The sequence below is a fragment of the Seriola dumerili genome, unplaced genomic scaffold, assembly GCF_002260705.1.
Source record: "Seriola dumerili isolate Sdu_G_001 unplaced genomic scaffold, Sdu_1.0 BDQW01000002.1, whole genome shotgun sequence".
Classification (NCBI taxonomy): Eukaryota; Metazoa; Chordata; class Actinopteri; order Carangiformes; family Carangidae; genus Seriola; species Seriola dumerili.
In genome coordinates this window covers 1337943-1355499 of record NW_019174257.1, presented here as the reverse complement: position 1 = coordinate 1355499, position 17557 = coordinate 1337943, and the positions used below count along the sequence as shown (strand labels likewise).

Genomic DNA, 17557 nt, shown 5'->3' with positions numbered 1-17557 from the left:
TATATGTACCAGTTTGTCTTGACAGTTAGGAAAGTTGTAACTAATGGCTTATTACTGATTAATAAATAATTTACCAATGCTTTACCAATAGATTGGTTAAAAGCAATTAACAGGAATAAATCTTGTTTGCTAGGCTGTGAAAAACCCCACTGGCTGGTGTTTATCCCTTCTATTCCATCTAATAAATTATACCTGACATATATCTATCAATCATGAATGCCTTTATTAACCATTAATTACAACACATATTAGAAGAAATATTGAGATCTTAACTTAAGTAGCAATACACCACACAACACAAAATACTGCATTGCCCTGCATCAGTCACAAAATAGTGCCAAAAGTGGTCATTAGATGAAAGGATGGCCTGTCATAGTGATAAATATCATCAGATTATTATTACTGATGCATTACTGTGTGAGAAGCATCTTAATGCTTAATGCTGGTGATGAAACTAATTTTAATGTTAAGACACTTTAACCTATACCAATGCACATTTTGTTAGCTCATCCTTAGTTCTGAATGGAAAATGATTGTCAATGTGACTATAATCTGTCAAATAAACGTAGAAGAGCAGAAGTATCCACCGCTGGTTACAACCTATAACGGCTCCATAGAGGGTGCCTTATTAGAAAATGGTAGCAAATTGATTAAGCTAATTTTGGAAAACAGCTTTGCACACACAGCCCTCACTATTTTTGGATCGTCCTGTGGGAGAAAGACTTCAGGAAGGAACCCATTCAGGTTTAGTGGGTCAGAGGTTAAAAGTGCCACTAATGAGCCTCACACAGAAGTTTTATGCTGAATATAGGAACTCGTACTTAACACATCCCAGACTCTGGGTTGTATGTGGGAAACTAAAACACAAATGGGTAACAGTCTCTTTCATTTAATGGGATAATACAACCATAATGAACATGAGAAACCGCACCACTGATGAAGTCATGTACTTCAGTTTCAGTTCAAAAGCTGAGAGCTGCAGCCTCAGAGAGCAGATCACACAGCCAGAGCATTAGCAAAGGCCTGAGAATGGAGGCGCAAACAGCTGTGATTAAACTGAGGGATGATGATCCTCCGCAGTGACACAACCTCATTTGGTCTCCTGGTGGCCTGCATACCTTGGCTTCCAGCAGGCAAAATACCCCCCAGGGATCCTAAAATACACGGTGGGCCAAGCCTCAGCCCAGCCAGGCGGGGCAGGGAGAGGGGAGAGAGGAAGGGCCAGGGGCAGAGCTGCAAGCCTGGGCAAGCCAGTCAGCTCCACAGGCCTCAGACGACAGTCACACTGACAACACGGGAGGAATGCGAGAAGCTTCTTCATTGCGTTAGTTTGCATGAAAAATACAGTGTTAAATCACTGATAAAATAATGTTATCAGGCTAAATTAAGGAAGAACAAAAGCTGACAAATGCACAGATTACCCAGAGTCACATATGGTCGTCATGTGCTTTTTTTGTGGCCAGCTGCCTTTATTTAGCCATACTTCAATCCTCAGATCACTTCTAAATGAGTAGCGGGGTTAATTTAGGATTCATGGCTTGATCAGGCCATCAGGGTCATGGAGGTCATTACGTGCTCATATTGTAAGATCATGACTGACACACACTGGCCACATGAAGTCACTGCATCATTAGGTATTTCTGCACAGAGGGCGCAATTTGGTATTTGAGTTTATGGATAAAGGTCTCAAACAGCTCCCACAACACACATACAGTACTCACAATTATTACTCAATCGAACACAATTAAAGGAGATGAATAATTTTACTTTGTTGTGATCCTGTACACACACACAACTGCAGCTCTAAATGATATATGAATGTTTATAAGGGGTTGGAACACGGGGTTACAGTATGTAATGAGAACAAAGTCTTACTTTATCAACATCAGCGGCCTCCGCAGTCATTACCAACATCAACAGATATCGTCACCTGATGTACATTTATGGAGTCAGCCTCCGAAACACGCAGACTCTCAAACAAAGAACAGGACTGAGGATAATGGAAATATGCAGAGCAATGAAATAAATTAAATCTAACAGCTCAAAGATCTCAACCTCTCGACAAAGACTGTTTCCAAAACTTTTACCAGCAGATGAAAAATGAAAAAACTGTTGCTTGAAATCTGTTTTGTAATTTGCATTATTTCATTTTAGGGAAATAACTGGGAACACTTCACTTTCACCCCAATCATTTAGTGTTATGCATTATATAAACATTTCTTAAATGGTTTATAACACAATATAATGTAGTTGTAAAGAGATGTAGAATTTTATGAATGTATTTCTCAACAACTGTAAGTCCTCCCGTACGTTGAGGCTGATAAATAAGTAGATAATAATTGACAATATCATGAAATACCTCTTCAGATGAGAAGTTACAATTGTTGACAAATACTGCACATTAATAAACATTGAAAATGCCTTACACCTACATTACAGTGTGTTATAAACCAGTTATTAAATATTCATATAGTGCTTATAAATACGAAACAGTGAGGTTAAAGAAAAGTGTTGTAGGTTTTAGCTATTTATGAGTCAGATTGTTTTGGACTCAGTTTTCAGTTATTTGAAATAGTGATGAGATCGTGGATTTCCAGGGCAACGTGCAGTAGATGGTGGACGGTTCATAAACTTACTCTGATATATGCATGGTGAAAAATAATGTTCTAAAAAACCTGACTTTGACTTTAGTCTCACTAAGTGAGAAAGTGCATACATGTACTGAATGGCTGGTAGCCGACCTGATGAGGGATTAAAATAATTAAGGCTCAGTCCCTGCTGTCTGGGTATTAAGACTATGTTGCTGCTCCCTAAGGCCCTCCATGTAGCTCCTTACCTCCATTCATATTCTGTGCTGTTTAAAAAAAAATGATTACTGATACTACAAACCACTTTCTGCATCTTTCTTTCATCAGACCATATAGAGGAAGAATTTCAGTTTGAGAAGTGCAATCTTTTTCAGCCCATCAGACTGAGTTGTTTTGGTTTGGACCACTACTGATCTGTATCACATATGCAGACATGCTGTGTAGATCTATGGAGGCCTATGTAGCTACTGCTCTTGTAAACACAGGAGGATGAGGGACTAACAGTTCAGGACTGTACACAGTCATCATCTGAGTCTGGGGAAGATTCTGATGAAGAGGATCATGCTGATAAAGGTGAAGGAGACCAGGATGAGCATCAGCCACAGAAGCCAGTTCACAGACTTCTTGGTGTGCTGCTCCAATCGCTCCGACTCCGTCTTCAGCTTCTCAAAGTTCAGGTCTGCCTGGCGCATGGAGTGGCTCAGAGTCTGGGAAATGCCAAGATAAATATTTAGCAGTCAGACCTACAAGCCGGTTTAGTGGAAGGAATAACAACTCATAGATTTTGCACAAGGTGGATTCACAGGCTGGTTGGGAATATTATTTGTCTTATACTGCCCACTTGTGGACAGCTTCGGCTGACACGTGGCATCAGCAGGGGAAAATGTTTGGGGAACAAAAATATAAAATGACAACTTCCAATAATAAGAATATACCAGAGCCACAAGCCAAAGCACAGATAAATTTAAATACCTGAAACATGAAAACATTCACAAAACTTCAACATTTCTTGGCCTATTAACAGTAATCTGTGACAAAAAGCTGGGCAATAAACTAAAATAAATAAATAACAATATTAGAGCGTAATCGACAAACCTTAACTTTGCTTATTCTGATATGTTCTGAAAACTGCAACACCCATCCATCCTCCAGTCACATGCTTCTGCCTCACCTTGCCTTAATCATTCGCCCCTTTAACACAGCCTGTTTAAGGCGGGAATGTTGCGCCTTTATTCTGCCTCGCCATTCCGTATAAAAAGTACGAACACGGGATGTTCCGCCTTGAAGCCGACAGCGGAGGCAGTCACAGAGCCAGACCGGTGTGTAAAAGAGAGCCGGCATGGAGGGGATTCCTAACGACAATATAGCGCAGTCCATGTTTAAAAGGGGCCTGCGACCTTTTTTTTTTTTTTTTTACACATCACCTCATTATGGTCTTTGCCTTTGACACACACACACGCACGCACGCACGCACGCACGCAAACTGATGTGTATTAAACGAATTCCTCATTGTCCACCTGTTACAACAGCAGTGGCTTCTAATAATATGTTTCTGTGCTGCTTGGATAATTGATCTGTTATTGATCTGATCTGTTAAGCATTAGTTGAATATTGCTTTTAGCCTGTAATTGAATCTATCCTTGTCTCTGTTAAACCAGGGTCTATAAATGAAATGGTACGGGAAACAGACAAGGTGACGCATTACTTTGAAAACGTTTCGTGTGGGTGGTGTAATTCATCATTGACAGGTAAATGCTTTATATTTCAGTAACCCTGTAAATACGATGATTGACGTGTACAGCATTATGAATGCAGGTGTTTATCCAGTTACCTGGTTGTCCTGTCTGATGATGTTCTGTGCTGCCATTGTGTTGTTCTTCAGATTTCGGGCCAGGTTGAGCATGTCCTCCGCCAGCTTCTCCTGCAGGTTGTGGTGATGCTGCAGGACGGCGTCCAGCTCTGCGGCAGACTGACGCTCATCCAGAGGAAGACCTCTGCACACAGTGGGACGGTCTTATTAACATCTTTATTTTTACTGCAGGGATGTAGCTGAGGCTCTTATCCACAGACACAACAATGTGTCCAGTGATAAAATAATTTAATGAGTAATGACACAGTGTCCTGACTGAATCTGTATTTGAAACGTTCATAAATTTAACAGCGTTGCGAATGAACCTGAACATTTTGGAGGAAATCAGAGGATGTTACACACTGATGTATGAAAAAATAGAAATATATTCATCATTAGTTCTTATTGATAAGAAATAATATTTAAAGCTTTACCTTCTGTTTCGCAAGTCTGTCTCCGATGTGCCTATAAAGAGGAAATTGTTAAAGAGATTTAACTCTTAAAAAACACATTTCCGGAATTCTAGTTTGTTAAAAATAGTAGCTGCGATTCCCCAGTAGAGAAACTGAATTCAAGATCACTTTGACCTACAAAATAATTCTTACCTTTGCCTGACAAACCCTGTAATGACACAAAAGAGGAACATTTTTGAGTTAATTGGGCATTCAAATTTCAGAATCACGTTTTTTTTCCCCAGACCGTACAGTGTTTCTAACATGGAGAGCACAGCCTTTGTGGCCAAGTATAAATAGAAATGTCTTGACGGTGACTTTAAAGTTACAAACACTTGTATGCTCATCCTACCGTGCCGAGAAGCTCATCCCTCATCTCTCCTGTACACCGGGCCTTCGTCTGCATGTGGACAGTTTTAGTGGCAGGCATCCTCTCATTGGCTATCGTGGGTGTTCGCCCGGGGGCGAGGAACTGATTGGCTAAAGCTTTTTCTGTTGGTGAAGACTGTGAACGAGAGCAGGAAAGATGTGAGATCAAAAAACTGCCCCAACAAGAGAGAACAAAAAAAAAAGAAAAAAAAAAAAAGATTAAGATTATAGATAAAAATGACAATGAATTACTGCTTAAAGTGCTGCTATAAATATCAAAAATAATAATGACACATCCAGTACAGAAAGCTGTGAAATACTGCCACTGACCAGTTTCTCTGCCTCTAGGAGTCCTTTCAGAAAATCTACTTTTCTTGTGTACTCAGTCAGGACTTCTGGTGTGGGTTTGCTGGATAAAGACACAACGTGTTATTGAATAACAGTATTCTTACATCTTTTTATAAACTCATTACATGGTCATGAACAAAACTGGCGTGAGCGGTGACAGAAGTACTCTTTGTTCACAAAGTAACACGTGAGATCCTCTTGCATCAGAAGCTTTGTGGTTTGCAAGTGTTGAAATCCTTCAGTTGCCTTTGCGTAAGTGACAGTACCCAAGGTGACAGAAAACATTTGACAACAGAGATATACTGTATGTGTGTTCAGGTTAGCAATAACAAATGCATTGAGAAATTAAGAGGTAGTGGTGTTACCTCGGGCTTTTCCTCAGAGCCACCAACATCTCCTCCAGGGCACCAACATACTAAAGCAGACAAAACAGAGACAGTGATTATACTTTTCTTTTTTTCTTTTTTTTAAACGAAAGATATTTTGAATAGTTGATGTACATGTGTTGTGCCTTTGTGCAGCCATCTTAAATTAAAACACGGAAAACCTGAACACACTGTGGATTAAAAAAAATATCCATCCTGTCTAGCCACCTCAAAATAATTTGCCGCCTCATAATTTACAGTGTTACCTTGAAATCACAGCTGGTTGCTGTGATGAATATCAATGGCATACAATTACCTAACATTTAACTAATATTGGTAAACTAGGTAAAACTCACTCCTAATGATAATGAACGATTAATTAAGGTAAATATACAAACTCAGTTGCCAGTTTATCAGGTCCAGGTGTAATATGGGGTGTATTAGACCTGTTTATTGTATTAGACCTACAAGAAATGAACCTTCAGGAAGGTTCATGACAGTCTAGGAAGGTGTATCTAGATCTAGTTGATTAAATGATCAGTTATCGACAGAAAACTATTGTGAACTATTTAATAATTGTTTTAGTCATTTTCACCAAAAGTGAATGCTAAACATTTACTGGTTTCAGTTTCTTAAATGTCAGCATTTGATGCTTTTCTTCATCAGTCATAGAAAAACGAATATCTTTGGGTTTTGGACTGTTGACGAGACTCAGATCAGAAAAGGTATAAAACAATTCAATGGAGAAAATAACTGCCAGATTAAGTGATAATGAAAATAAGGATAGCTAATGATGAGCTAATGATAGCTGGAGTTGGGAGTTACATCAACTTCATGGTGATTTTGGAGGTTGTTATTTGTGGTGCTGTTGAATTAAAGTATTTCCAATTGTTTATCCACCAAATTAACAGATATATCAGTAATACAAGTGGGCAAAAAAATTAGAAACAAACCTCAGCAAAACACAACACAATTTAACCCTGGCTATAGTTTAGCGCGTTATAGTTTTCTCTTTAGTTTAAGCAGTGTGTCACCAGCACCTTTGTGATTTTACTGTGATGGTAAGTTTGTGTTTATATGTGAATATCTGGACATTATTTAGCTCTGACAGTGGTGGTCTGATCTGTGCTGAAGAGCAACACGACCTTTTTCTGTCACTTCATACAGAAAATAAACTGAGCACTCAGCAAGGTTAACACGAAACCTACAATTCAGCTGTGCAATATTTAAAATGTATTTTTTTTTGTGAAACACGAGTCTGCCCGTTTTTCGTTTCTTCATTTTTTTGTCAGTGGCGACGTGGCTAACAACCAGCTGCGACTAACAACAACAACGACAGTCATGCTAACTTTAGCTTATGAAGGTCAGAGGAAAACAGCACCGAGCAGTGACATTTCCTCTGTGTTTGTGTCGCCTCACCTTCTCTAACCTCCACTCCGTCTCCCCTCGTTTCTCAGAGGCGATTGATTCACAGCGAGACAACAACCTGATAAAATTAATTTCCAACCTGGACGCCATGTTTGAAGCTGACACACCGTCGCAGCAGGATGACGACACAGCCCTCCCACTCATGGACGTATGTGCCCACTTTTATTCGTTAATTCAAAAAACGTGAACTCAATAAAACCGTGAACTCGTTTACACGAGTTGCGATCTTTAATAAACTTCACAAATCTATATGTGTGATGTTTAATCCAGCGACACCTATTTCTCTGTTTTTATTTCCTCCTTTTCATGTACATAAATCCTTACAAGTAGCATATTAAGTTTGTTCTATGACCGGATGAACCTCGGAGGAGCAACATTTTATGCCCCTGCTAACATTAACATATAGTGCAGTTTCATTATTTCCCCACAAACCAATCAGATTCCTCTCTTTGTTGGTCAACAGAAAATTAACTGGCAATATATTGTATTCATCATACACTGAAACGATGCAGAAATGGTGGAATCACCTAATCTATGTAAATTTTGTTAATTTCAATTCAGAAGGTCTAATTTGAATGTTCATATGATTTAAGATCTTTGTTCTGAGTCTTTTTACTTGAAATTATGAGCTGAATGAATAAACTGCTCAGAGTTCACTGAACTCATTGTTACATTAAGTTTTTAAAGAAAGAGAATTGGTACATCAACAGACTTTCCAGTATGAAATATTTGAGAGTTAAAACTCTCCAGACTCATATTTTTTCATAGTTTGCAGAAAACAGATATGAGGTCAACATACTGTGTGTCTTTAACAGGCCTACATGTGATGGAAAGTCATGGTTGTTTCTTTTCATAATAATGCAAATCATGATGAAGGTTGAAAATGTTCAGTCCCTCCGCCTGCACATTGATAATTTACCAAAGTTACATGGAGCAGATTCACATGTTGCCTGACTGTGGTGCAAAATGGCTTCAACAGCTGCAGCCTCATGTCAAATGAAGAACTGACTGTTTAAACTGAGGAAAATTTAAAAGGAAAGCAAATCTGTCTGTAATGTTGTCTGTGTAACTAAACAGTTGATTCAACCTAATATCTTAAGTCTATTGAACTTTCTTTCTCAGGTTCAGGTTTTAACTTGAGTTCAGTTAACTCTTCTGAAACGTGCCGTGTAGATGAATTCACCTTACAATAAATAATATTACTGATTGTACACATTTTCATAAAGTTCTTTAAAACCTTGTATTCATTCACCTGCCAAACACAACAAGGCACAATGTATTTTTGTAAAAGCTGAGCAAGTATGCCCAGCTTCAGGGCTGTAACTCCATGTAGACTATAAGATGCTTTTGTCTTGAACAGACTCCTTTCACTGTCCTGTTGAAACAGCACTCTGTACTTACCTTTGAGACGACCTCAGGTTTATCAACAGTCTTTGCTGCAGCTTTAGAAACAGGCACCAAATCCATTCAACCAGTTAAACCAAGTTTTAGGTTCAGAGTTAATATAAAACCGTCATTTTTAAAAAAAATATGAGCTCTGAAGAGGCTAAAACAATAAGATCTTACCTGAAGAGACTGAATGTCAAAGTTTCTGGATGAAGATTTTCAACACATGAGCAAAAACTTTTATCCTGTTTATTTTTTCTAATTCCTCTGTACCTGATGAAGAACCAATTTGGACTTAAAACATACTTAATGTAATTGTAATGTAATGTTAATGTAATAAAGAAAAAAAAATTAAGGCAGAAGATCACAGGGTTGCAAGGTTTTTTTGGACTCAACCCCGAAATAATAGAGATGTGTGTTTTCACACTGATTGTTTCTTTTGATTTAGGATCACTTTTAAAGTCACACTTAAAAAAATAATAAAAAGAAAACACAGTTTGTGTTACGCACAGATAATTACGTGAGACAGAGCAACATATCAAATTCTTCCCAAAGACAGAGAGGGAGCTGACTGAAGATTCACAGATTGCCAGAATTAACATTCTGAAATGTAGGTTACCTGTCTGAAGGTAAAAACTTAAACATATAGTGAATTAATTTCTAATTAATTTGTATATACATCCTTACTTTACATTACTAGTCAAAATATTGGTGTAAATGGTCTAAGTGCATCTGGAGGAGACTAATTTATTTTTTGTCTGATGTGTCATGGTTCATAGTTCACATCAAAAAAAAGTACATAACCTGAATATTCTCCACTTCATAATTGGTGAGTTTATCATCCACTGAGTAAACGGTGTTATGTGTCCAAAATCAACACTGAGATACTTTTCCAACTGCGCCCGATCAAATCACACAGCAGAGGATGTTACAAGCATCACGTTTTGTATTTCATGTTAATACTAATAACCATTACAGTTCACGTCATTCAGTCCCAACCATACACTCTCTGTTACACATTACACATCTTCCTCATAATCCAGACAGACTAGCAGACATCATTCAACAGCAGTCAGAGGGGAACATTAGTATTACATTTCATACAAAGCTGAAATGTGCTTCAGCAGAAGCTGCTCATTATGGGACTGTCCACAGCTGAGTGAAGCCAAGTTCATTTTAGAAAAGGGTAAGGTGAGTTCAAGGACTCTGAGCTTTAAAGACATCATGGCACGGCTGTTGCATAATGGTCGGTGTTGTGTTTGTGTTTTTGTCGTCTCAAAAGGAAGAAAGTGGCGTGTGCTGCTCCCATTTCCCTTTGCTATGTGAAGGCGATGACTTCTATCTGGTGTTTTGCTGTGCGGCAGGTAGAAGGTGAAGGTGGACAGACTGTTGTCCTTTGTGCAACAGTCGCACTGCGCATGTCTAGGTCCTTGTTCCGAACATGTCCGTCTTGTGTCGGTTCAGTACAATGAACACAAAACTCTGAGACAAAGGTCCCCTCTCTTTATCCCAGATAACCCTCCCTGCACTGTTCCACAATAATGACATGACAAATGAGCTTCTTGTTCAGCATAATTGTACATTATCAAGGCACTAGCTAACATTTCAGTGAGCATGTTTTGCTCATTAGGAGAACTAAGAAATGAAAAGTGCGACTGGAACCTCTATTATTTCCTTGAATTAGCAAAAATGTGTTAAAAAAAAAAAAAACAGGGGAAAGAAAAAACAAAATTCCATCATTATGAGGCGACAGAAATTTCAGCCTGTGTTCCTGTACCCACATTATATCAAAATGATAGAAAAGGTGCTTGGCAACATCTTGTCCAGTTTTTTTTAACTGTAACGTTGGACAAGACTTTAAACACATTAGCAGTTCCTTGATTAGTTTCCCTCTAACAACAGCAACCAAACACCCTCCACTGTGTCTAATTTCTGTTCAAACTTTATGAACAGAAGACTGTGGCTACAGTACATCTCATCATGTTCAATAATTTCTCTTCCTCCGTGTTCCCCCTTGATTTTTATCTTCTTCTGGCTTTCTACAATCCCATCATTGTCATCTGTGGCAACTCTGCATGCCATTTATATTCATTTCCTTTTGTCTACTCGGGAGGTTGTTGCTCTTACTCATCCTCACTTCTCCATCTTCTCTGTTCCATCCTGGTCAGACGTCTTCCTCCGTGTAAGGAATGTCTGGGTCAGAAAAACGTCTCTGGCCCTTTGAGGCCTGTGTCTCGTGGTGCTGAGGAGAGCGCGCCACCAAGGAGATGGATGAGGAGGAGGAGGAAGCGGAGGGAGGGCAGGAAGAGAAATGCAACAACAGGTCACACTCGGGGTTGTCGATGTACAGGGACTGGGTGCTGTCTTTACGGCGGCCCGGCTGCTCTCTTCTCCTGACCAAGTATTTAGGAGCTCGATTTCCAGGAGGAACGTGAGTCTGAGTTGAACTCGAGGCTGCAGGCTGGGAGAGAGAGACACCTGCAGGGAGTTTAACTGTGTCTGGGATGACGGGGTTGCGGCGTTTCAGCGGATGCCTGAGGGAGGCGTTGGAGGATTCGGAGGTTGAAGAAGCGCAGCTGGACAGAGAGGAGGTGGAGCTAGCAGGGGTGAGGTTTGACAGAGAGAAGCGTCCACAGAGGACTTTAGGTCGCTGGGCCAGGTCGGGTGGTTTGGGTGGACAAATGGGCTTGTACCTCCTCAGCTGGGAGCCACCTCGTCCTGGAAGAGAGGGAGAAAAAAAAAAGAAGAGTGGGAGAAATAAACATGTTTTCCTTAACAATTTACACAGTAATCCTGAGGGTGAAGACCAACGGAAGATCATGCAACCATGTTATCTACCAAAAACTATGTACAGTGAAGTACAATTAAGCAAACATTTGATGTGATATGGTGTGCCAAATGTTCAGTTAATTCATTTGGATAAGGTTTGAGCATGCTTCTGTGCCACACATGCATTTACATGCATACATGGGTGTGCAGACGTATGCTAACAAACACACACACAAACACACAAACACGGTTGCTGTTCCTCCAACCTGCTTTGTTACAGAGCAGACGTCACCGCCCCAATCACCATCACTGGTCCAAACCTGCACCACAAAACACAGGAAGGGCCCAACCCAGCGGCCCCCGTGGTCTGGTCAGAAACCCACAGGTGAGTGAGAGAAACAGGTAGAAAGAGAGAACGTCCAGACTGTACCTTAATACTGACCTTCAGGCTCTGAGCTGTGGGCAGAGGAGCGCTGCTGTTCGTCCAAAAGACTCTCGGAGCTCAGTGAGGCTTCGGAGTCCAAGTTCTCCTGGTCTGAACCAGGTTGCTCCATCTCTGGCAGTCGACAGGCCAGATCCTCTCTGCAAAGGAACAGATGATAAGGACGTCAGAGAAGCGAGAGACTGGAGAGAGAGACGCTGCCGCCTCTGGATACAGACACAATAATGAAGAGGGTTTCTTTACTTCTCCTGTTTGATGGACTTGATGCGTTCCACCAGGTTCTTCTCAGCCTCTGTGTCTGAGTCCAGAGGCTCATTCTCAGGGACCACGCTGAGATCAGAACTGACCTTCTCATGCACCTGCAGACGACAGAGCAGCACACACTGATACCCAACTCAACCTGAAAGTTATATTTATATAACAAGCAACAACAAACATGAAATAGCTATAACATAAAAATGGCTTTGACCCAAATCTGAAACTGATTCCAAAATTTGTTAGTGAGAAGAGTGAGAAGAGCAAGGTGGACGGTGCCTCTGGTTTTCATGCATCTACAAACTGAGAAAAATAAATGCAGTGACAAAAAATAAGCTAATAAAAACATTTGCCCTTTCAAAACAGTAGTGGTGTGAGGAGGTTTTACAAAGGCAAACTGTTCATAACTATGGTAACGGGTTAGAAGACACATCACCACAATCCAGACAGGTTGAACCACTCAACAGCCGGCAAATACCATGACTCTCAGAGCTTTGTGATGTTCTCTCGATAAAAAAAAAAAAAAAAAAAAAATGGAATAGGATATGACGACATTGGAACAGCACAAAGACAAATACGCATCATTACCATCAAGCTTTGCAAGTTAGGTCATTGTCTTCCAAAGACAGCAATCACAACACCAACCCAGAACCATCTTGTCCCCTCAGAGAGAGAACAAGAATGATGGCAAACAGCAAATCCTCCACATCACAAGCAGGACCTAAACCAGACTAACAGCAACATGCAATCTACTACCAGTTAGTAAGGAAGAGTAAAAAGTATTAGGGAAAGATGGATGAAGAAAAACAAAAACAAAAGAAAAACAAAAATACAGCCAGAGCATCAAAAGTCACCCACATCTAACATGCCATGCACAGGTGCTTCTACATGGCACACTACGATACACTACAACTACCAGATCTACTGTACCAGGAAAACTCAATGATACATACCACCACTCCTTTGTAAGGAGCTGAGAACCTGAGAGGTAAATGCCAGTAGTGCTAAGGAGAGACAAGGAACATTGGCTATGTTACCCATGTAACTGCAGAACGAAAGCTTCTGATACTGGGCTTGTTCTACGCTGTAAATGGTGTTAAAAAACGACACTAACTAGTACAGTGTATTTCATAATAATCCATAAGTGAATTTTTAAATGTATGTAATTCCTTCCTTTACATCCAGGCTTGAGGCTAATCAGCAATCTAACGATTGCCATGGTTTTGAGAGCACACTGAATCGAACAAATGTGATCCAGAGCCAGGCAGGGTTTTCTTCCTCACCGTGTTTTGTCTCTTGAGTTTGAGCTGGTTAACAGCCAGAGCCTCAGCGTACTCCAGCTGCTCAATCTCCTCCATCTTCTCATTGTAGCGTCTGATCTGCTCATTGATGAGCATCTCTAAACACCTATAGGGGGAGAAGAGAACACGATGGCAAACAATATGAGTATGTATGGTCATTTACAGCTGTTCACTGGTTATGCAAAGGGTGTGCATGTAATATGGACAAGGCACAACACAAGAAAATTATTATTATATAAAATTATTAAGTATAAAAGCAGATTTTGTTATTTTTGCTTTCATGGCAGTCTTACGTGGTGGTCTTGGCAACATCCTTCATGCTGAGCAGCGGGTCAGCGCTGTCTGGACAGCGCAAGATACACGGGGCAAAAACTATGGCCAACGAGTTAGAAGACATGCGGTTGTGAGCCTCCTCCTTACACACCCTGCAAGGAATTTGATTAGATATTAGCTTTTTTTTTTTAGCTGCATGTAAATATAATTCATATTGTGACTCAACTGCTGTGGTAAATTCAATACATTAGTAGTTGGAGAAAGTCAAGAAAAAAAAAACAACCACCAAAGAAAAATAACATGTAATCTAGTGAGTGCGATATTTGGATGCCATATATTTTGAGAACAATGATGAATATACGTAAAAACCATATTAAAATATACAAGGCCACAATGAGAGAATCCCTACCTGACGAGGTGGAAGACGAGTCTCTCCAGCGTGTTGAAGTTTGCTGTAGGAAGCTCCTCCAGCACTTTGTAGATGGCATGAAGCTGCTCCTGCTTCTCTGGCAGTTCTGGAGGAAGGAGAAAACACATAATGAATCACACTCCATAAATAATTATTGACATAAGAGTCCTTTGTATTTTGAAAATGTCTTCTTGTCATTTCTAATCATGTGTGATTATCCTTTTCCACCTTAAATGTCAAAATTTAGCCTCACGTCATAAATAACAACAACCAGCAGCAGATCAAGGAAAGGCTGAAAACAAAAGTCCAGCACACGGATTGTAAAATGCTGCCCCCTGGTGGGGATTAGCCTCCTTACCCACTGCATGTAGGAAGTCACTGTAATGTGTGAAGGTCATGAGTGGGTCTGGTAGCTCCCTCAACCACTGTTTGACCAGGCCTGTCACTGTGTGGATGGGGTAGTCTTCGAGGCAGACCTGGTGGGGGTCTAAGCACATCAACAATGACACATCACTAGAAAAATCAAGTTTTTACCTGCATGTTATGTTAGTTAAATAAAAATGGAGATAACGTAGTTGCCCAGTTAATCATTAATTAACTGTAAACATCATATAGAAGCAGTCTAACCAGTCTCCAGTCGCTGGTGCAGCTCTTTCATTCTGTTGGCAGAGCCAGACTTGCGGTAGATGCCCTCGGTGTAGAGGCCGTTCATCTCCACGTGCTCCAGCATCATCTCCAGCACCATGGGTACTGGGTTCTTATCGCTGACCAGGTGACACACACGCACCCCGAAGTGCAGCCCGCCGGACTCTTCGTCACTCTGTGAATTCAGACAGGCACCAGCAGTCAGCAAGAAGTCTACTTATCTAGTCAACTCACTGGCATCCATCTACGACGTCCTTGCAAAACACACATTGTTGAAATATTATTCTTAATAACGAAGATAAAGGAAGCTTTTACTGAAGTATTGTTCAGCAGGTTGTATCATTCTATGTTAGGATTCATATTATGTTGAGTCTTTTGAGTATAATGCAGTAAAATATAGAGAGCCAAGGTCCTGCCCCCATCTGAGTTACCTTCTGCTATTCTGGGTTTCTTTGCTGATTATAAAAAGTTTAAACATGATGTTTGTTTAAATTTTGTGTTTAAATTTTACTATTGTACTATTGTACTGCAATAGGTAGTTATTTATCTAACAATACAAACAGAAAAGTTCCATGGTTCAGACTTTATGAGAAATATGGCAGAGTCTTGTTTTTTCCAGAAATAAAAACCTACCTTTTTGGCACAGAAAGTGGAGCAGTCAGTCACTATTTTGCAGATGCACTTCTTGTGGCACACCATCTTACAATCTGCAAGACAAGATTTTAAAAAATGTAGAAGTCGTAAGCTATGGTGCCCATGTTGTTGCCTAATTGCACCCAGTTGGTGCATTGCTATCCTGAGGCAGTGGAAAGAGATTGCGAGACTTACCATTAAAAACCTGTTCTGAAGTCAATGGCGCAATATTTCATTATTCTGCCTCTAATTCAGTGTGAAACACTGCACCATTATAGTAACAATCCGCCAAGGTGCAAGCACGCCTGACTTTGAGAGGGAATGGGAGATGGCACTCTGATTGTTTTATTGCATGTTATGTCCAAAACACTCACGATTAATTAAGAGACTAAGTACAACCCATGTGCCTGGCACAGCAACCTTTTTTTCTGTTGTTAAAATAGCAAAAGTGATATGGACACACCCTAAATGTACTTGCACCATGCGCTTTAGACTGTTGAAGTAGAGCCCACAGTCTGAAGGATTTGAACACAAATGAGAAACAAGAAAAAGAGTTTTGTTGGGGTGTTAACTCACAGCTGCACATGTAGGCCTTCTCCATGCCCCAGATGTAAGAACTGCACTGGTCACATGACTGCATAATGTTGACTTGATAGTTGACGAAAACATGATCCAGGGGGCTCTCCATCTAATGAGAGACAGTCAATCAATAAGAAATCCTAATGTATATTGAATTAAAATGATTTATTGTGGACAAAGGAGAATAATAAACTCTGCACACTTACGCTTTTATCTTTTTTCCTCCTCTTCTTCCGAGCTTTAGCAGGCTGAAAAAACAAACACAGGTGTGAATACTTTACTTTTTCATATTTGGACTAATTAAAACTGAATAATACAAGATCTCAGATCTCAGTGTTTCACCTTTGCAGGTTCAGCTTCCTCCTTTTTCATCTCTCCTCTGATGAAGCCGTCCAGCACCGACTGGAACAAGTTGACCACAAGTTGGACTTCTCCTTTCTGCTTGTCGCCCGCCAGGTGGATCACTTTGTTCTGGTAGCCTGTCATCAGACCTTTGTAGCCTATGGTGGGTTTCTGGTAAAGTTTATGGGGCAGGAGAAAAAATGAGGACGAGGAGAGGATGGTGATGTAGAACTTTGATCAGTATGTATTATGTATGCGTTATGTTCCTGTAGATAGACTTACTGTGAGGGAATACATGGCTTTGATATTCTCTCTGAACTGCATAGTAGCTGTTACAAAGATGGCCTCTGTGGCTGACAGTGACTTCCCCCTGGAGCGGAAATCATTGACCTGCAGAGAAACACAAAAAAACATGATTTTTGTGGGTAAGTTAAAATGACTATGTACAAAAGGTAAACTGCCTGTCCTCTTTAATTTACCTGGTTGCCCAGAAACTCATCGAGGTGCCGCAGCTCATTGGCGTTGGTGATTTCCCGGTCCAGTGAGGCGTTCCACTGCTCTGAGACCCGTGTGGCACGACTGATCTTTATGGAGGGGTTGCGGCCAAAACCTTTACCAGCTCGGTCACCATGTGGCTGGGAAAGAGGTCGAGATGGATGTCCAGATGTTGGGGCTGAAAAGTAGAATATTTATATAGTAAAAATTGACTACATGAGGAAAAAATAGATGAAAGTATGATTTACGGACTACTTCTCTACCTCCTTTCTCAAACTGAACTCAGACTTGTAATGGAGAATGTGCACTATACATGAGTACCATAGATGAAACAAAACCCAAAGTAAAGTTATTTTGTTATCACTAAGCATGATCCTGCACGGGTCAGTATTTTCTCAGAAAGCAAACAGCAGGATTAGTTAAGGCCCGGGAATAAAAAATGATAATACACCTGTGTTTTCTTTCCATGTCTCGCTTCATGAGGTGTGATAGCAGGAAACTGCAGCAGTCTAGCAGTTCTAGTGCAGTCAGTGCTGATCAAGTTATGGTAAAGCTTACAGTAGAATTAATCTCCTTTCTATGAGCTTTGGGCACATGGAACCCAAAAAACCCAACCAAATTAAAAGGAA

The 17557-nt window shown here is 40.3% G+C and overlaps 2 protein-coding genes across 2 annotated transcripts in view; both read right to left on the bottom strand.

Moving 5' to 3' along the window:
- Positions 1-226: 226 nt before the first annotated feature.
- Positions 227-7496, bottom strand: use1 (unconventional SNARE in the ER 1). Its single transcript, XM_022761143.1, has 8 exons — positions 7391-7496; positions 5972-6021; positions 5589-5667; positions 5242-5394; positions 5043-5058; positions 4872-4902; positions 4420-4582; positions 227-3295 (listed from the first exon to the last, which is right to left on the bottom strand). The coding sequence occupies exons 1-8, from the start codon at positions 7487-7489 to the stop codon at positions 3113-3115; spliced, it is 774 nt and encodes a 257-aa protein (XP_022616864.1). The 5' UTR covers positions 7490-7496; the 3' UTR covers positions 227-3112.
- A 1537-nt stretch (positions 7497-9033) lies between these two features.
- Positions 9034-17557, bottom strand: part of myo9b (myosin IXB) — a 56886-nt gene continuing 48362 nt past the window's right edge. Inside the window, exons 29-43 of the mRNA XM_022760498.1 lie at positions 16913-17106; positions 16716-16823; positions 16434-16604; positions 16298-16339; positions 16089-16200; positions 15513-15586; positions 14862-15054; positions 14593-14721; positions 14235-14340; positions 13846-13977; positions 13535-13658; positions 13205-13255; positions 12240-12355; positions 11997-12136; positions 9034-11503 (exon numbers count right to left, since the gene is read on the bottom strand). Of these exons, the coding sequence (XP_022616219.1) occupies positions 10950-11503; positions 11997-12136; positions 12240-12355; positions 13205-13255; positions 13535-13658; positions 13846-13977; positions 14235-14340; positions 14593-14721; positions 14862-15054; positions 15513-15586; positions 16089-16200; positions 16298-16339; positions 16434-16604; positions 16716-16823; positions 16913-17106 (2246 nt within the window). The 3' untranslated portion in view covers positions 9034-10949. The remainder of the gene's footprint in view (positions 11504-11996; positions 12137-12239; positions 12356-13204; positions 13256-13534; positions 13659-13845; positions 13978-14234; positions 14341-14592; positions 14722-14861; positions 15055-15512; positions 15587-16088; positions 16201-16297; positions 16340-16433; positions 16605-16715; positions 16824-16912; positions 17107-17557) is intronic.

Bases quoted from the DNA above. Each gene is read 5' to 3' on its own strand.
- use1 (XM_022761143.1), bottom strand. From the start codon at position 7,489: ATGGCGTCCAGGTTGGAAATTAATTTTATCAGGTTGTTGTCTCGCTGT. The intron at 5,668-5,971 runs GTAACACCACTA...GTCTTTATCCAG, and splicing joins GCTCTGAGGAAAAGCCCGAG to CAAACCCACACCAGAAGTCC. The intron at 4,583-4,871 runs GTAAAGCTTTAA...CACTGTGTGCAG, and splicing joins ACAGACTTGCGAAACAGAAG to AGGTCTTCCTCTGGATGAGC.